Raw genomic sequence first — 19,949 nt, 5'->3', positions numbered from 1 at the left:
TGATCACCAACAATAGGCGCAGGGCCCCACACATAAGCATGAACCAAGGAAAAAAGAGTTTTAACACGAGTTCCACTAGATTTAAAAGACTGTCTGTGGCTTTTCGCCAAAACACAAGACTCACAATCAATATCTTGGAGATGAGTTAAATTCGGGAAAAGTAGTTTAAAATAACCAGGTGACGGGTGACCAAAACGTCGATGACACAACCAAGCTTCTCGAGATGCAGATCCATGAGCTAGCATCGCGGCACTGCCTTGGTGAGCCATCTCATCATCATAGTTGAGGCCTTGACGCTCAGTGTCACGCTCAATTATCCTCGTCGTCCTGATATCCTGTAAAACACAAAAATTTGGATGCATCAGTAAAGTACTTCCTCCGTTCCATAGTAATAGAGTTATTTTGTCATTGCCCGCAGGGGCTTAGCGCAGTTGGTTCCGGGGGAGCAGATATTGCTACAAGAGTTATTTTGTCATTTTGGTACGTTCTATAGTAATAGAGTCATTTTCCTTTATAGTAAAAAGTCAACACATTTTTCCACACCTACTTTACCCTCCCTTACTTTTTCCTCTTTTCATCTCTCTACCTTTTCATTTTTCACTTTATTCTCCCTTTACTTAACTCACCTAACATAATTTTTCTTAATCTCCGTGATGAAAAGTTTCGCCTCCATTACTATGGAACGGAGGGAGTACAATTGAATTCTTTTGTTACATGACTGATGGACATCAACTTATGTGATAATTTTCGGAACATAAAGATAATTGGACAACTTTAAAGTTGGTGAAATTTCGATTGTTCCACTTTTCTCTATTAATATTAATTTCCCATCTGCGATCTGAATTTGACTTTTCATAGCCCCACTAAAATTGACCCCACCACTGACCCCGCTCGTGGCTCACCTGAACCTCACCCCAATAGTTAAATGATTGACTGGCCTAATTAACCCTACTCTAAACAATAAGCAGAAATGATTATTCGAATTAGTATTAGACATATTCATTAATTTGATTGAGAATAATTTTTATTCACCAAGTTTCCTAAATTGAATTCCCAACTTCCCAAGCAACCACCATCTTCATTCACTTCTCAATAATCAAAGCTCTCTCTCTCACACAACACACACACTCTATCATAATTTGAACTCATCAACTGAGCAAAATAAGGGAGGAGAGAGATGAGTAGCAGAGAGAATCATACAATCGAGTCAGTCGGCGGCGTGACCCTAGATGCCCGCGTCTACCCGGCGGCGGCGGATTCAGATTCGGAGCATCGGAACGATGGATTGGTTGCCGTTTTGGTGCACCCCTACTCCGTGCTGGGTGGATTCCAAGGGCTGATGAAGGGCATGGCCTCGGGGCTTGCCAATAGCGGCGTCACAGCTCTCACCTTCAACATGCGCGGCGTCGGCAACTCCACTGGCCGCGCCTCTCTCACTGGCTTTGCCGAGGTCGAAGACGTCGTCTCAGTCTGCAAATGGACCTGCCAGAATCTCTCCGCCCGCCGCATTCTCCTCATTGGATCTTCAGCTGGTACATATCTCATTCTCCGCTTCTAGGGTTTTGGAAGACGTGAATTGACTGTGAATTATCTCAATTACTGATTGAGTTTCAAAACTAGGTTTATTAATTTGACTAAATCTGGCATGAATTGATTGTTAATTGCCTTGATTTCTGTTTGGGTGACTAAATAGACGGATTGTTCACTATGTGTGAGTGTGTGAAAATGTGCAATCAGGGAGATGCATAGATGCAGCTGTTTATGCTAAACCGGAGCACATTGATCACATCTCTCCAAACTTGAGCGTAATTTGATTGGAATTCATAGCATTTGCAACAAATGATTGTTCGTTTTTGGTAATTTACAGCTATTTTGGAAAAAGCACCGATGAAATCTTGACATAGTATCAATTTTGTGGGTGAATAACAAGGATGAAAATCTTAACTATGCTAGTCTTTCATGAAATTCTTGTTGATTTTTGGATTTTGAATCGATGAAGTTTGTCAAGTGTTTTGACTGAGCATCCAATCTTGAGTTAAACTTGGAATGACATTGCAAGAAAATGTTGCATCTTATCTCACCATAAGCCTTGATTTGTCCAGTGCTTGCACCATGGATAAATATATGCATTTATTTCTCTCATCTGCCGATTTAACACGTTTTTGAGTGTATGAACAAGCAATGCACGTATACACAACACGAACCTCGCCAATCTGTAGCGACAGTGATTTGGATTATAACTTCGTGCTTTCATGCAGGTGCTCCGATCGCTGGCTCTGCTGTTGACAAGGTTGAGGAGGTTGTCGGCTATGTGAGCTTGGGTTACCCGTTTGGATTAACTGCTTCCATTCTCTTCGGAAGGCATCATAAGGCCATATTACAGTCTCCAAAGCCCAAACTCTTTGTGATGGGCACCAAGGATGGTTTCACGAGTGTTAAGCAACTCGAGAGTAAGCTGAAGAATGCAGCCGGAAATAATCAAACGCATCTGATTGAGGGAGTCAGCCACTTTCAGATGGAAGGGCCAGCCTATGATGAACAAATGGTGAATCTCATCTTACAATTCATTTCATCGTTGCGAGGAAAGTGAATCTACTTTGCAAATGGTGTGTTCATTAATTTTTAGTGAAACAGCTTTTCAGCTTTGTTTTGCTGTATCTGTGTGATCTCTATTTTTGTCTGCGGATTATATTGTTTTTGCTAATTGTAACATGCTTTAACACTCTATCTACGGATGATTGTCATGTGTGATTTGTGAAGGAAAATGAGAAATTTATTAATTTGTTTTTAATAAAATACAGTTCTTTTACTATACTAGTCAAAAGATAAATTAACCGTGAAAATGAGAAAATTAAATACTAGTACTAGAAAATAGGTAACGATTATTTAATTTATTCTATACAAAATGAACCCATGAAATGAGTAAAACGTAAATTAACCAATCATACATTGCATCAAGGACATATTTATCAATCAATATTTCTTGATATACAAGAAAATATCTAACTTACTACATCCAAATCAAAGAAGAATATGGAAATTGATCTGTTTACATGAAAACTAAACTGCTAACATACCCTAAAAATGACTTTTCCCCATCAGGCAAACTAATCACAACACCTAAATTAATCACATGCATCTAAAGAGGCTAAAAACACAAGGAAGTTCAGGGTTAAACAATTGACAACTATTAGAATCTTCTGCACCACTTTCAACCTCTAGCCAATTCATAACTCCCAGCCCTTCCAGCAGTCTCAAGCTCATTGCCCGGGCCACGATAATCGTTATCCTGTTGTTGTTGCTCGTCGTCTGATGCAAAAATGGAAATGCAGTGAAGAGTTGAGATGTGCAAGCAAGTAACAATGTAAAGTGTAAACCATAGTTGGACGAAAGCAGAAACACCTACAAATGGAACAAAACACTCAAAAACAATGATTAAATGATCTTCTTACCACTATCGCAGGCATCCACAAGTTTTTGAATTACTTGAACCAACGTTTGTTCGTGCTCCTGCATAACCAATTTTACAATAGGAGTGTTAGTGCGAAAGGATTGACATGGTAACTTGATAATCTTTCGATCATATCAACATAAACCTTGAGCATTCTCTTAGCCTTGTCAATCTCTAATGCATCAGGATGACTTGCTTCAAGCACCTTCTCCACCTGCCATAACAACAGTTCTGTAAACTTGCAAAGACCAACAAGATTCCAAAAAGGTCAATATGGAATACCTTCTTAATTAATGTATCAGTGTGCAATATCTCGATTTCCTCAGAATCGTCTTTCGCAACCCCATTTCGTGAAGGCTGCATTTCATTGGCATACGGGTTCATTGAGGATGTTCTCCCTCTTCCAGAGTTAGGTCCACCCGCCTCGCCTAGTCGAGATACTACAGGATCCTCACCCACCCACCGAATATCCTCAGGGGGAACCTGTATCAAGGTTTAATTTAATCAGGTAGGACTAGATCAGCAAAATTAGCACAATTAGGCTCAAACTATCAGGCAGGGAACAAGAATAAGAGGTGCTCTTATGTCCTAAGTTCGGCCTTCAACCACCTAATCTGGTTCGAGCTCAAAGTTTTGTTTTAGAATACCAGGAAAAAAGTCTGGAGATTCCACTTGAGTTGGACATTGGTCGGTATAAAAAATATAACAAAAAAGCATCTCACGCAAAATGAGAATCGTCTATTTGCCTACTCTATGATCCATATAACAAGCTATAAACCACATGAGGAAATATTTCAGACGTAAAAGCAAACATAAAAATATAGGAATAATGTCTTGACTGCTTGACATAACCATCATCACATTTATGTGTACTGTGTAGGACATATATGGGCTACAAGTTAAAAAAGACAACTACCTCTTTTATGTTAACCCATTCCACAGTCTCGCTAGGCAGATTGCTATCATAAACCAGAGAATGTCGGCCCTGAAAATACCAGAAAGACCAGAAGTTAGAAGTGATTTTTCGGGATAATTGAGTACATCTTATCAAAGCCCAAACTCATAAATGGGAAACAATTGCTTTTCCATAATTACCACCAACACGAACATACGACATTAAAGTGCGTGCAATAAAGCATATTACAGGAATGTCACAAAGGTTGAGAGGGTAAAATTACGTACTATTTTCAGTATAGCAGTAGCTAAGGTGATTCATAATCATCGTTAATAGAGGAAGCAAACACTGTCAATAAAGCCTCTCAAATATAAAAATTGTTTCCTTTTATCACAACAAAATGCATTATATAGCATATATTCCAACAAAGGTAGGTCATTACATATAGAAGGTAAAAAAATTCAAAAAATTAGGAGATGAAATATAGGGGGTATTAATATCAATATCACCTTTGGCTTTAGAAATTTAGGAGTATATTTTATGGATTTTTCCAAATTTTACACTTGTTATTTGCCATTGCACTTCTCATGTATGACATTGAGGGTACAGCATAAATTTCACCAGATGAGTTTCCAGCCATAGATTATCCCTATGTACACCAAATAGGACAAAGAGATTCTCCAAACCAATAGGCCAAAGAGGAACAACGAGGAACAGAACATACATCTACAGGATTATATTCAGATATGACAGCCTCATAGAAGTTACTGTCTGCAGGCCATCTTATCATCACCCGCCTACCAATTAAGGACTCATGGATGCTTTCAGAATTATTATCCATAGGAGCCCCAGTAGTAACATGATCACCATATTGATATTGCATGGGTTTCCCTGAGGTGAATGCTGGCTGACCCTATGGAACAATGAAACATATTTTATAAATTGAGAATTTAAATTAAATGTAACTTCCACTAATCCTCATTATAAAGGCTAACTTACAGCATTCATCCTTCTCCCACCAATCCCTGAAGAAGGTCCTCGTTTCACAACCGAATTGAATGGTAAGGTGTTACCAGCCACTGGCTGAGGAAGCAAAGACTGAGAAAATGGATTTCCTGACAGGGAATTTTTATGCCTTTTACGAGAAGCTGAAATTGTAGGACTTGGTAACTGGTTGTTCATATGAAGGGGGACATTGGGGGCTAGATTTTGGTTACCACCTGCCTCTCTCCACTCTCTGATCCTGTGAATGAGGTCATCACCATTAACCTGACTAAGTAGTTCTCTGTGCTCATCATCTGACACCCTGAGTTCCTTTCTTAATTCTGTTATGAGGCCCTCTTTCTCCTGAGCAACAACCATATCAAAACAGCCAAATCTAATCAGATGAGAATTATTTCTTCAAACATAACAAATAGTACTATAATAAATACACATGTAACAATCTATACCCATGTAAGTGCATCAGATTGTGCTTTGAAAGCTCGTAGAACAGCACCATATGCAATCTGTTCCAGATTATGTATTTCGTATTCCATATCAACTTGAATCCTTTGAAATGGGGCTGATGGTAAAAATGATCTTCCGTTTCCTGCCACACGACCTCCTGCTGCGCCTCTAGTATACACTATTTGAGGATTATCATCATCAGTGCCTGCATTAGTTTTAACTAACTTATTACTAAATTATAAGTATTCTAGTAGTTGTTCAAATACCAAAACCCTTGGTCTTGAAAGCACTTGACCGAAAAAGTTTTAGCCAGCAAATAGTACACTAACAGCGGAAGAAAGAATTGTACTAATAAGCCAGTCAAGTAGTTAAATTGATGTATTGTGATCCTAATCACGGGTTGTAAGGGCAATCGATTCTACATAGTCATAAATTAAAAACTAATCAACAAGACGAATCAGCTGTGCTGCCAGAAAAATATAAAAGCTTTGGTATTCATGCTGTAAGAAACGAATAGTCGAAAATAATTTATGATGGTCATTGCTCGAACCACCGATTTAATTTTGCTCTCGTCACAAACTCGACATTCACACGATAAAAGGGGCACCGGAGAGGGGGGGTAGAATTTTTTAAACAAATTAAAGTGGAGTAATCCCGATTCATAGAAACCGAAATAAGGAAAAGAACCAAAATCCGGAAAAATCAAATTATTCGCGGTTAAGATGCGGATTCAAAGCCCTAAACCTAAAATGTCCAAGGCCAATTTCACGACCGGCCTCTAAAACCAGAGTCTCTATGTTCATACCATACATTGCTTTCCAAAACCAATGAATTCGACAAATTATACCTAAATTTGACCTAAGATCTAAAATTCTTCAACAACATGGACGTCCATATCCTCGAAGAGAACATAATTCAACCAAGAGAACGGATAATTCGATGTCAGAGAAGAAGAAGCACATGCTTCCACGAAGAAGGAGTAATTGAAAATTGGCAGAAATTACACTCACCGCTGCTGTCTATGAGTCCATATTCCATAGAAAAGCCAAGTCAATCCAACTTGAACGATTCCCCAGACTGGCCTGAGAGATTTTTCACGCCACTAATGCCTTGGGAGAATGACAAAACGTCTCCAGAGAGATTCGACGAGGTCGGGGAAGAAGGTTTTTAGAGAGAGAAAATGCGAGGGATTTTGTAGATCGTAAACCTCTTTAACGACAGGGAATGCAATCGGAAATTGAAGGGTGGGTGGAAGAGAGTGGGCCTGGACGCTGAGAATTTTAATTTCTGGCCCAATATCTCTGTAGCCCAATAAAATCATTTGTGGTCAAGTATCGAGCACATTTCCAAATGTTCATTGTTTTGTTAAGCATATTATTTGAGATATATTCACCACACATATTTCAATTTAAATTAAACATGTTCCTTTTGGGATTGATCCCATAGAAAATGAAATATTTTCAAAAATAGAAACAATACCATCTTTATTTTTCTTACTTTATTTCTCTTTTCCCTTAACTAACAAAACAACACTGATAAAAGCATGTGCCCAAAAAATAAATGTTTTATATTTAGTGGGGAGTGGAAGTATAACATTTACTACAATATTTATTTGTTTAGCATCAACTCTTAAAGTTTTAAGGGGTCTACACTCTACACCAAAGTTTAAATTATTTTTATTTGATTGGGATTTTAATGATATTACGATTAGGTACACGGTATATTGTCATTGATAATAAAAATACTATCGAATTTGCAAATATTGCTAGATTTGCTGAACTAAATCTAAATGTCCTTATTTGACGAAAAGTCCTGCCCATGACTGGGCCCACTCCTTTCATTTCTGTTGAGGTAAAACTTACCTACAATTTATGACAAGTCTATGCATATACTATGCCTCCATACAATAACGTAGTATAAATAATAGTACTCCATATATGTCATAGATTGAAGCTCTATAGCTAATTTACTTTACCACCTGATCAATTAAGGTGGTTTTGTATCCATTTGTGTGTGTAAGAGAAAGAGATGTTGGCCATATATAAGTGGCCAAACTCCCCATTTTCATTTATTACATAGTCTCTACTAAATCTCACTACACATACACTACTCTCTTTCTCTCTCTCTTAGCTTATATATGGTATATATGATCTATAGTTGACATGAAGATCAAACTCAAACCATCTCTCTCTTTATTTCTGGCTTTGCTCCTATTAGAGTTTGTTTTCTGTCATTCCATTCACAAACCTGCAGATGAAGAAATGATCACAACTTCAACATTTGAAGTGAAAAATTCAAAGGCAAGAAAATCAATCTCTTCAAAATACAATCACCAGCCCAAGAAAGCTATGGATCAAAGCTTGAGGGCCAGGCCGCCCAGCCTTCCCAACCCAACTCAAAACTGATGAGTTTTGTCGTCTCGTCTCGTCCAACCCCGGCCACCTTCCAAGCTAGCTAGCTAGGATCATATAATATAAATTGTACACAAGTAATGTATTTTCTTTTCAAGATGTGATTTAGTTGTTGATGGTGATGGAATAAATTACTTAAATTACTACTAGTTTGTTTGATTAAGTGCTCGTGTTGAGATTTGTTTGTAGTGTATGGCTGTATAGACTTTATGAAGATCATGGCTAACTGCTCCATGTGATGTTATGGAAAAAGGCAAGCATTCAATTAGGTGCATTTCATGATTTGATATGAAACATTGAACTTAGTTATGTATGTTCACGCGATAATACTGACGACACAGTTTACGTGGCCCTATTATAGCATCACTAATGAATTATTTTCGAAATATATATATATATATATATATATATATATATATATATATATATATATATATATATAGATAGGGATGTATTCAAATCCTTTTCATATCTTTTGTCCTTTTTTTCCTTCTTAATCCTAGCCCCACGATTTTGTCATCTGACGGTTAGATTAATGCCACGTGTCATTTAATAATGCACATTTTCATTCTAATAATGCACAACGGCTAATAATGCAACATTATAGACTAATAATGCACATGTTCATTCTAATAATGCACAACGGCTAATAATGCAACATTATAGACTAATAATGCATTGATCACAACCATCCAATTCAAGGATCCAAGGGCTGAGATTAATATATATATATATATATATATAGAGAGAGAGAGAGAGAGAGAGAGAAGTGATCAAGGTCTAACTAATTTTAAGTGTATAACTAGAGAACAAATCTCAACCACACATCTTAATACTCCAAATTAATCCTATGGTTTAAACAAACTTTCAAATTTTTATGAGAAAATACTTGTCTAAGGGCATTTTGGAAATTCAATATTTCAACATGAATTAATCAAATTTATAATCATCCATCGTGAGTTTATCGTCAAAATCTTCCCAAATCATTCTCCAATCTGAACCAAATTTAGCTTAGGATTTCTTCCAAAAATATGAAATTCCCGATCTGAATCAAATTCAAGCGCGATTTCTCAGATCTGAACCAAATTCAGCTTCGTTCTAATTGAATTCAAGCGCGATTTTCTCAAATCTGATTGGATCGATCAGCACGAATTAGTTTGGATCGATCAGCGTGATTTGATTCTGATTGAATTCATCACAACTGATCAAATTCGCTCCGGATTAACCAACGCAATTTGATTCCTTCATCGCGACGTCTGGACTCCTTCAAATGGATTCAATTCCGATACATTCATCGGAAGATTATTTCGATTCTGATTCTTCTTCATCGGGAGAGGAAGGAGAAACTGAATCTAAAGGTAATTATCAATTATTATCAATTAAGTGTTGTTGCTCAGCATGATTAGATCGTGTATGATGTGAAAAAACGTTAGAGTGAACTATATGTGACGAACAGTGAAGTAAATATGCTCTATATTGAAGTAAATATTGTTTGTATTGAAGTATATTATTCATTACAGTGAAGTATAACATAATTAAAGTGAAGTATTCCAGTGTTAGCGTAAAGTGTTTGTGATTCATGGTTAAAGTGAAGTAAAACATGGTTAGAGTGAAGTATTCATGTGTTATAGTGAAGTGTCTGTCATCTATGATTGTAGTGCTCTGTTTTTCCATTCAGTGAAGTAAAACATGGTTAGAGTGAAGTAAAACATGGTTAGAGTGAAGTGTCTGTCATCTATTCTTGCAGTGCTCTGTAATTCCATTTCAGTGAAGTAAAACATGGTTAGAGTGAAGTAAAAAATGGTTAGAGTGAAGTGTCTGTCATCTATTCTTGCAGTGCTTTGTTTTTCCATTTCAGTGAAGTAAAACATGGTTAGAGTGAAGTATTCTAGTGTTATAGTGAAGTTTCTGTCATCTATGATTGTAGTGCTCTGTTTTTCCATTCAGTGAAGTAAAACATGGTTAGAGTGAAGTAGTCCATGGTTAGAGTGAAGTAAAACATGGTTAGAGTGAAGTAAAACATGGTTAGAGTGAAGTGTCTGTGTAGTGCTTTGTTTTTCCATTTCATTGATGTAAAACAAGGCTAGAGTGAAGTATTTGTCATCTATGCTTGTAGTGCTTTGTTTTTCCATTTCAGTGATGTAAAACATGGTTAGAGTGAAGTATATTTTTGCTCACAGTGAAGTATATATTTCTTACAGTGGTTTACGTACCAAAATGTCCCGATGATTTGAAACCAAAAATTGGACAAAGTTTCATGACCCTTGATCGTGCATTGGACTTCTACAACAATTATGCTCGATATGTTGGGTTTGACACCCGTAAGAAGGGATCAAAAAAGGAAAAAGATGTCATTACTTGGATTTATGTGGTGTGTAGCCGAGAAGGTACAAAGCAAAGAAAAAATGAACAACATGAGGTGAAACGCAAGCGTTCTTCTATTTAGTGCTTTTGTAATGCTAAAGTGTCTTGGAAGTTTTTTATGGGTGTTGGTTATGTTATACAAAGTTTTGTTGAAGAACATAATCACGAGATGGTTGAGGAACGCCATAAGCGTTTTATGAAGTTGAACCGCAATTTGGATTTAGTCCATCAGAAATTCATACTTGATTGCGCTAATGCAAATATCGGTCCAACTTTAAGTTTTAGCTTACTCAAGGAAGTACTTGGTGGATTAGATTATGTAGGGTGTACTGTTTTAGAAGTACGCAACTACAGACGCGACCTTAGAGCATACGTGGAAGGAGCTGATGCACAAATGCTATTAAATGAGATGCGCAGGAAAAAGGAACTTTGTGGAGCATTTACATATGAATTTGAGGTCAACTCAAAGGATAGACTGACACGTTTGTTTTGGTGTGATCCAACTGCCAAGAGAAATTATCATATGTATGGTGATATTGTTTCTTTTGATACGACATACTCAACAAATAGGTACGTGCACACTAATTACATTCACATGCCTTGTTCTTTATTGAGCATTTAGTGAACTACAATAAGCTTACAGTGAAGTATATTGAGCATGGCTTATATTGTACTGTTTTTATTCATTTTAGTGAAGTATAATGAGCATTTAGTGAACTACAATATTTGCTTACAGTGAAGTGTATTGTGCATGCTTGTATTGCTTTGTTTTTCCAGTTCAGTGATGTAAAACATGCTTGTAGTGAAGTATTCCAGTGTTAGAGTGAAGTGTCTGTCATCTATGATTGTAGTGCTTTGATTTTTGATTGCAGTGAAGTAAAACAAGGCTAGAGTGAAGTATTCTAGTGTTAGAGTGAAGTGTCTGTCATCGATGATTGTAGTGCTCTGTAATTACATTTCAGTGAATTAAAACATGGTTAAAGTGAAGTAAAACATGGTTAGAGTGAAGTGTCTGTCATCTATGATTGTAGTGCTTTGTTTTTCCATTTCAGTGAAGTAAAACATGGTAAGAGTGAAGTAAAACAAGGCTAGAGTGAAGTATTCCAGTGTTAGAGTGAAGTGTCTATCATCTATGATTGTAGTGCTCTGTAATTCCATTTCAGTGAAGTAAAACATGGTTAGAGTGAAGTAAAACAAGGCTAGAGTGAAGTGTCTGTCATCTATGATTGTAGTGCTTTGTTTTTCCATTTCAGTGAAGTATTCCAGTGTTAGAGTGAAGTATTCCAGTGTTAGAGTGAAGTATTCCAGTGTTAGAGTGAAGTGATTATTATTTATGTCTTATAGTGATTTTAACATGTAGGTACTGCTGATACGCCCGGATTTTGCACTATTTTAAGGCCATTATTTGGTCCGTTTTTGTTATCAAAATCACTCTACATGTCCATTATTTGCATATTCTATACATTTTGGTATTTTGACGTGTTTTGTGAGAAATGTGCATATTTGAGCCGAAAAGGGGAGTAAAAACGCATAGTCTGGAAATCTGGAGTCAGACGGCGACCAGCGACCGCCGCGAAGTTGTACGGCGACCGCCGGCGCCCGGCGGTCAGAGCTATGTGGCGGCCCGCCTCGGAAATTTACGCTAGGAGAAGAGTCTCGCCCGGCGACCGCCGGAGGACATGTGGCGGTCCGCCACCGAAGGGTCAGAGTCTCTGGACTCCAACGCGGCGACCGCCGGCCAAGGCGCGGCGGCCCGCCGGAGAAAGGCGGTGAATCCGACCAGCCCTAGATTTGCTCCAAGATTTACCAAATTTTGAAGATCTTTTCCTTCTATGATGAGGAATAATCTTCCCCTATAAATAGGACCTCAAGCTTCATCAAAAGAGAGTTTTTTTCACACAACAAGAACACATTCATAGAGATCAAAAGCTAGAGTACTTCAATTGTGCAAGGAGTTGGAGAAGGATTTCAAGAACATCAAGAACGACAAGGATTCAACCTACGGGTTTTATTTGCTTTAGTTTTATGTTCAAATTGCTTTCCCTTCAATCTATGTTTTTAGTTTATTCAGTCATGTGTAACTAAACTCATAGGATTCTAGGGATGTGTTAGTAGCAACTTTGGTTATACAATTCCGTTTTCTATTTAATATCCGTTTTTTTTTTACTTTGTTTCTTCCCTAAGTTAATCATGATGCTTCATAATTGAGTGACACAATTATGTATGATTCAATACAACTTGCTTCATAACTGTGACAGAGTTCTAGCGAGTTAGATCCACTTAGTAGACACTACAGTTAGCTTCCTTTAAAACGGCACTGTTAATTGAGAGTGGGGACTTTTCAAGGGTCTTAGGAGCTTTTTGGAGTTACGTGTTAGGATTGACAACCCTAATGTTAGTAATCAACGTTTGTATCGCATGAGCATAAGCTAGGTGACTCGTCCTTTCAAAGTATTAACTGTGCTAGGATATTGTAGTTTGGAATTTGTATAACCATAAAAGTGAAAGCACATCCCTGGAATTCCCCTTATCTCTATACTTTTCTCTCCGTGATTTGCTTGCATTTAGTTGTTTACTGTTTTTAATATTTACTGTTTTCGAAAAGTTTCCAAAAATTCTTGTTTATCCAGATAGTAATTGAGTTCTAGTAGAAGATAGACACTTTGTGTACATCTTCCCCGTGTTCGATACCCGGTACTAACCTTTTGCTATACTATACCTACTCTGTATACTTGCAGGTATTTATAGTGCAAATAAAAAGTGCATCAAGTTTTTGGCGCCGTTGCCGGGGAAGACAATTCACTTTGGAGTGATATCTTCAAACAGATAATTTTACTACTTTGGATTTTTATTGCTTTCTGTTTTAATTTTTATTTTTTATTTTTTTATTTTTTAGTTTAATTTGTTTTTGTTTTCGAGTCTTGCAGGTTTTGTATGCGAACGCGTTCTGGGAAGTACATCTTAGAGCCGCTTGATTTAGAACTTGAAAGAACTCGTAGAATAATAAGAAGTGAAAAAGGATCAGGAACAATGGGTGACTGAACAGATATTGAGAAGCTGCAGGAGATGGTGAAGTTGCTGATGGATGAGAGAGATGCGGAAAGAGCAGCCCGAGAAGCCATGGAAAAGAAGAACAGAGAAACATTACCTGTGATGAACATGTTCAATCATGGGAATATGATCACTTTTCCTAACGGCCCTCGTATTGATGCTAACAATTTTGAGTTACGCATGCCCCTTATCCAAAGGGTCGAGCAAACTCCTTTTGTAGGTAGGGCGACTGAAGATGCTAACCGCCATCTCTCCAAATTCGTGGAAATCGCAAACACTCTGAAATTAAATGGTGTCGACGACGATGCCATACGGGTAAGACTTTTTCCATTCTCATTGATTGATTCTGCTAAGGAGTGGTTTGAGTGTATGCCACCAGAAAAGGTCTCCACATGGAAGGACATCGTAGCTACCTTCCTCGACAAATACTACCCGCCAGGCACTATTTTGAAGCTCAAAAGTGAGATCTTTCAGTTCACACAAGGCCATGACGAGCCCCTCTATGAGGCATTTGCTCGTTTCAAAGCTATTCTTCGAAAATGCCCAAACCATGGTTTTTCCATAGACCATCAGGTAGGAATCCTCTATAATGGATTTAACGAGAAAATATGTGCTATGCTTGATTCAGGGGCAAATGGAGGATTTCTAAGAAAGACAGGAGAGGATGCCATGGCGGTGATCGAGGAGTTCGCCACCAACAGTCGGGGTTGGTCTAAGGAAAGGCATGCCACGAGAAGAGTAGCAGCCATAGAAGAGGCCGAAGAAAGTTCTTTTGCTAGGGAGTTAGCAGAACTTAGAGTCAGGATTGATCAAATGGACATCTCGAGGAAGGAAGATCCAATTCCAGAAACTTCCATAGTGGCGGTCAATGCACCCGAAACTGCCATATCAACTGTGGAAGAAATCAACTACGTGCAAGGAGGCGGTCCCAGAAACTACAATAACAATTATCGCCCTAATCAGGGGGGCGGTAATTTCAATAATTATAATAGGAACCGTCCGCACCCAAATCTTTCTTATTCTAACAATAATTACTTGCAACCCCCTGCAGGATTCAATGTTAGCAAAGGAGGAGTGGTTGAGCCGATGAAGAAGGAAGACAAGTATGAACAAGGAATCACGAAGATCTTGGAGGTAATTACGCAAGATAGGAAGATTAATGACACCAAGATCGGAGTGGTCGAAGCAAGGATAAACAACCTCGAGCAAGGAATGAACACAATCTCGGCAGCTGTAACCAATATTACCACTCAAATGGAGCAAATTTAGAAGAAGTTAGATGAGGATAGAGCAAAGGCAGCAGCAAGAGTGGATGATATTAACAAGAAGTGGGTGGCAAAGCAGAAATCTGGGGACTGCCCAGTCGCCGGCGGACCGCCGCACACCCCGCAGCGGCCCGCCACTGACAAGGCAGAATCGTCCACTAAGCAGGAGCTTGTGCGGCACAACGGGATTGTACTCCCTTTTCAGCCAAAGAGGAAGTTCAAGCTTGAAGAGCAGTTCAAGCAATTCCTTAACATGTTTTGCAAAGTCCATACTAACATTCCACTTGTTGAATCGTTGCAGGAGATACCAAAGTATGCGAAGCTACTAAGGGAGGCGGTAATGAGGAAAAAAAAGCCGACTAAAGCCGACCTTAAGCTACCGCATCATTGCAGCGAGATCATCCAAAAGGAACGGGCAGTGAAGCAAAGAGATCCGGGCCAGTTCATCATTAGGTGCCGAATTGGAGAAGGGAAGGTTGACAAAGCACTGTGCGATTTAGGATCGTCCATCAATCTCATGCCACTGAAGTACTACGAAAAGCTCAACATCGGGCCACTCAAATCTTCAGATGTAACACTCAGGTTGGCCGATAACTCGTCCATCAAGACTGTAGGTATGATTGAGGATGTCTTAGTTAAAGTCGATGATTTTATTTTTCCTGCCGACTTTATTGTGCTCGACATGAAAGTAGACAAGAACGTCCCTCTAATCTTAGGGAGAGATTTTCTTGCCACTTGCAAAGCTTTGATTGATGTAGGTCGTGGCGAGATCACAATCAGTGATAATCATGGTCAATCCACCTATAAGATCGAGAGCGAAATGCTAAAGTTTGAGGAGGCAAAGCGGGCAAAAATGGAACAACAGTGCAGAGCAGTCATGGCTACCGACTTGACCAAGTCCAAAGATCCCTTTGAAGCGGAGGATCCTTCTACCTCCACTATCTACATTATCAAAGAGGTAAGACACTCTTATAAAAAGGGTGATGCTAATTCTTCTACATCTGCTCCACAGAAGAAGAAACAGAAGAGAAAGAAAACACCCAAAGAGGACCCCGAGATATACGTCATCAAAACGAAAGAGGGGAAGTACAGGTGGTGGAAGAAGCTAGGGACCAAATTGCTCCCTATGCCAATTTTCAACACTCGAGTTATTGATCCGCCCAACTAGTGGGCCACTTCAAGTCGAGCTAACGACTTTAACAAAAGCGCTTATTGGGAGGCAACCCAATTTTCTTTTTTTTTTATTATTTTATTTTATTTTCTCGTTTTTTTTTTATGTCTGTTAAAAAAATATATATATAATAAAAAAAAATTTTGGTGGCGGTCGCCGCACTTAAAGCACGGCGGTCGCCACACGTGTGTTAACATGTGCAGGAAGGATCGGGCTTAGGGCGGGCCAGAGTAACCGCTGCACGGGCCGCGGCGGCCCGCCAGGATTGCTGTTTACGAAGGCCCGTGTGGCGGCCCGCCACGAGAGACGCGGCGGTCGCCACACGCAGTCCAGAGACGGGATTTCCACCATAAAAGGTATGTTTTCCATTCCTTTTCACATTCCTTCTCAAATTCCTTCCTTGCACACAACCCCCACCTATATAAATCACCAAATTCACACACCCACACTATCATTCTCTCAATTCTCTCAAAGTCTAGAGCTCTTCTTCTACAAATTCTCTCCACAAAAAGGTATGAATCATAACTCAATTTCTGGGTTTTTTCTTTACTTCTTCCATGGATTGTGCTTTATTTTGGGTGAATTGTTCGGTAGAATCTCTTAATTCATGATGGGGGATGATTATGTGTATGAATTTTTGAATTCTATGGTTTAAAAATTTGCTTGATTGGTGATTATTAAGTTGTGAATGATGATTCTCTCTTGGTTTTTAGAGTTTAAAAGTAGCAATCATGTTCATAGCATTGTGAGGCTATTATTACTTCCATGAATTGCAATATATGTGATTTTGTAGAGATTGTTGGTTTTTATGGATATTTGGTTGATACGTCTCTGCATGGGGGATGAATTCACATTGGGGGATGATTTTTTTTGTGTCCTAATTTGGTTGTTTTTGCTTAAAATGTTATTATGCTAAAAATTAGGATGCTATTTTACCCAAGCTTGCATATAAGTTCTTATCTCTTGATTTTTACTTGGTTGAATGCAAGTTTGGGGGAACTTTTGATCTCCCACTTGTTGATGCTCTTTTAAGAGTGTAATTTCTTTTGTAGGATAATGGGATCAAAAGGGAAACCGGAGAATGCAAAGAACTTTGGCATTAGCCTTGCCACGGAAGAGCAAAAGGCTATGTGGAAGAAAGTGTCGGCCCGAGAAACGGCACCTTCTAGATATCCCCACGATTTCCCTCTCCAAACTTTGGGGATCATGGAAGATTTTTTGGAAGTTGTGCGACGTGGGTGATGGGAATGGCCTCGTCTACATGTTCCAAAGGAAGTGGCCATCGTTTCGAAAGTATACTCTCGAGTTCCTCAGCTCGCTAAAGGTCACTAAGGATCGCCGCCAAAATTTTCCACTTAGCATCGATTTCCGCCTAGGGAACCGTTGGCACTCGCTCACCATGGAAGAGCTTAGTGGGATCTTCCATTGCTTCGACCCCAACCCCGAAGAGGACAATGAATATGAATTTTCAGAGGTTTGGGGGGCGATGACAAATGAGCAAGAGCATGCAGCGGGCTATGCCAAGTCTTCATCAATTCGCAACCCCGTCTTGAGGTACCTCCATCGTGCTATGACTCAGCTTATGTTTGCTCGTATCGATGGGGGAAGTGTCTCCCAAACGGAGCTCAACGTGATGTGGTGCCTACTCAACAAGAAGGGAATCGATTATGGGACCCTCTTTACTTACTATGTGGATAGGATCACGAAGAAAGACGGGGGCGTCATTTGTTGTGGGGGATTGATTACGGCAATTGGCGAACATTTGGGGGTCTCTTTTGCCGGTATGACGGAGGATGGTGGAGAAAAGTTTATCACTTATGAGGTGCTATTTTCGGTGGGGCTTTTGAAGACCGATCATTGGGGTCAAGGGTATTTTATGCAAGTAGCGGGGGATCACTTTCCCGTTCCACTCCCGCAATTGACCAAGGTCGATGTTTGGGCAAACCAAGCCAATTGGAAGCTCGACACACCCGCCCACCGGAGAGCTATCGAGGCTAACCCCTTCAATGGGGAATTTAGAAAGAGGAACATTCCCTCTCGCATTCCTCAATTTGAGCCCGATGAGGATTCCGCATTTGATGCCATTGATAACTATGAAGAAGGCGCGGAACATTCACAAGCTCAAAGGAGTGCAGCACCGCCACCACCGCAATCCCAACCACGACGAGAAGAGGAAGAAGAAGAAGAGGAAGTGGAAGGACATCGCCGCCGGACACGAGTGAACCGCCGCCGCGGGAGGCCAAATCCGGAAGAGGAGTTTCAAGTCAACACCTCCGCCCAATTAGGAGAAATTTTCTCCTATATGCAAAATATGTCCAACGCTTGGGACAATCGATGGGCGGAGCAACAAGCGGAGAATGCCTACAACCGCCAAGGGGGACGGCTCAAGGCGATTGGCGCACGGCGGAACAAGAATTTTGGGAGCAACAACGTTTGGAAGACGCTCATCGGCGTCAACAATATGAAGAGCTCCGAAGGATGGCCGCCGAAGCTAGAGAGGAACGAGAGACAATGAGGAGTGATATCACGTACCTCGTTGGAGCTTTCGAGGATCTTAGCGCCCGTTTCCCTCCACCTCCTCAAGATTGAAGAAGTCAAGCTCGATGACTTTAAATGAGCATTTGTACCATGTTTTTGGATGTTTTTTAGACGATTTATTTCCTTGATTTAACAATTTTTGCTTTAATTTTAAGTATTTTTGGTTTTGGTTTAATTTTGTGCTTTGCAAAAATTTTCGCAGGTTCTGACCTCTCCGTGGCGACCGCCGCAAACTCTGCGGCGGTCCGCCACCTGAACGCTGGAAAGCATCTTTGACGTGCGGCGACCGCCGAACAGCTGCGGCGGACCGCCACCTGGGTACAATTTTCCAGCACGATTTTTCGAAATTCTTCGAATTTTCGCCCCGCTCAACCTCTACGCGAAATTTTTCAGGGTACGTTTTTGTTTTCAGTAGTATACTCACGTCCCTACCGACTCTACAAACTTATTTTACACTTTGTTGTAAATAAGTTTGGGGGGATGAAGTGGTGGACCGTGAGTTTAGGGTTTTCTTTTTGTTGTTAGTTGTTTTTGCTTTAATTTTCCAAAAACCCGTAGGAGATTTTTTTGTGTTCTAAAAATGTTTTCTTGAATCCATGTCATGAACATAACATGAAGAACTTAGAAACACGCATGCTTAGGGACACATTAGACCGAGTTGCCAATGATATTATATTCCATCTATGTTTAAGTGTGGCTTAACGTTTTGATATGATGGTTGGGTGAAAAGGTGCATAATTAGTGAATTGCTTGTTCGCCTTGAATCGTGCTTCTACCTTGTGAGATTTGAGCCTTAAATTCTTTCTTGTGTGATTTATCTGTATGCATGTATATGTTTCTAGAACTTGCTCCTAGTCTGCCTAAGTTTACATAGTGTTTAAGTTGATTTAGGAGGATGTTAGGCCGTCTTTTCTTAGCTACTTTTATATCCAAAATTTTCGACCCTCTCAATTTTTTCCTTTGGAGCCAATTTTGAGCCTTTAAGCCTTTTCTTTGGAAGCCAAAATAAATGGGGGGACAATTCCTTGGGTTAGTATAGTTTTTGTTATCTTTTTTTGTAAAGGAATTGGAGAGATAAGGAGGAAAGTATAAAAAGTAGTGTGCTTAATATTAAGAAAGTACAAGTTGTGAAATTGAGAAAAATTCCAAATATGTGCTTGATCTTAGAAAAAAAAGAAAGGATGTGTAAAAAAAAAAAAAAAAAAAAAAAAAAAAGAGAAAAATGTGTGAAAGGTTGTGAAAAGAAAATAAAAATCAAAGGATTGAAAGTAAATTGAAGGAGAAAAATAAAGTGTTAGAAGTGCCTTAAGTTTTAGAAAAGTGGAGTCATCTTAACTCTACTTGGGATATTTTT

General features: G+C 39.3%; 2 protein-coding genes, 1 long non-coding RNA gene and 1 other non-coding gene across 6 annotated transcripts; 1 reads left to right on the top strand and 3 right to left on the bottom strand.

Annotated features, from left to right (window-relative positions):
• The first annotated feature begins 1,023 nt into the window (after positions 1-1,023).
• Positions 1,024-2,780, top strand: LOC125187104 (alpha/beta-Hydrolases superfamily protein). Its single transcript, XM_048083628.2, has 2 exons — positions 1,024-1,532; positions 2,259-2,780. The coding sequence occupies exons 1-2, from the start codon at positions 1,178-1,180 to the stop codon at positions 2,588-2,590; spliced, it is 687 nt and encodes a 228-aa protein (XP_047939585.1). The 5' UTR covers positions 1,024-1,177; the 3' UTR covers positions 2,591-2,780.
• Positions 2,781-2,919: 139 nt separating this feature from the next.
• On the bottom strand, positions 2,920-7,006 carry LOC125191358 (protein EMSY-LIKE 1-like). Of its 3 annotated transcripts, none has more exons than XM_089057908.1 (9): positions 6,806-7,006; positions 5,798-6,000; positions 5,346-5,693; positions 5,071-5,253; positions 4,368-4,436; positions 3,734-3,934; positions 3,597-3,665; positions 3,453-3,510; positions 2,920-3,309 (listed from the first exon to the last, which is right to left on the bottom strand). In XM_089057908.1, the coding sequence occupies exons 1-9, from the start codon at positions 6,831-6,833 to the stop codon at positions 3,212-3,214; spliced, it is 1,257 nt and encodes a 418-aa protein (XP_088914034.1). In that variant the 5' UTR covers positions 6,834-7,006; the 3' UTR covers positions 2,920-3,211. The 3 variants fall into 3 exon arrangements, with proteins under 3 accessions (XP_088914034.1, XP_047944864.1, XP_047944863.1); XM_048088907.2 differs by having other exon boundaries at positions 5,071-5,259; positions 5,798-5,973; XM_048088906.2 differs by having other exon boundaries at positions 5,071-5,259; positions 6,806-7,005.
• A 1,000-nt stretch (positions 7,007-8,006) lies between these two features.
• On the bottom strand, positions 8,007-8,357 carry LOC148926772 (uncharacterized). Its single transcript, XR_016130143.1, has 2 exons — positions 8,129-8,357; positions 8,007-8,042 (listed from the first exon to the last, which is right to left on the bottom strand). It is a non-coding gene; the product is annotated as an uncharacterized LOC148926772 (long non-coding RNA).
• A 5,714-nt stretch (positions 8,358-14,071) lies between these two features.
• On the bottom strand, positions 14,072-14,178 carry LOC148926771 (small nucleolar RNA R71). The gene has a single exon (XR_016131880.1). It is a non-coding gene; the product is annotated as a small nucleolar RNA R71 (small nucleolar RNA).
• Between the last annotated feature and the right edge of the window lie 5,771 nt (positions 14,179-19,949).

The sequence above is a fragment of the Salvia hispanica genome, chromosome 5 (genome assembly GCF_029641045.1).
Source record: "Salvia hispanica isolate PSC_SH4W2 chromosome 5, Shi_PSC_v1, whole genome shotgun sequence".
NCBI classification, from domain to species: Eukaryota; Viridiplantae; Streptophyta; class Magnoliopsida; order Lamiales; family Lamiaceae; genus Salvia; species Salvia hispanica.
This window is presented reverse-complemented; position numbering and strand designations above follow the sequence as displayed.

Coding starts and splice junctions, on each gene's coding strand:
- LOC125187104 (XM_048083628.2), top strand. CDS start 1,178: ATGAGTAGCAGAGAGAATCATACAATCGAGTCAGTCGGCGGCGTGACC. Junction 1,533..2,258: donor CCTCATTGGATCTTCAGCTG/GTACATATCTCA, acceptor GCTTTCATGCAG/GTGCTCCGATCGCTGGCTCT.
- LOC125191358 (XM_048088906.2), bottom strand. CDS start 6,833: ATGGAATATGGACTCATAGACAGCAGCG. Junction 5,260..5,345: donor GTGGGAGAAGGATGAATGCT/GTAAGTTAGCCT, acceptor ATTGTTCCATAG/GGTCAGCCAGCATTCACCTC. Junction 4,437..5,070: donor CTGAATATAATCCTGTAGAT/GTATGTTCTGTT, acceptor TGGTATTTTCAG/GGCCGACATTCTCTGGTTTA.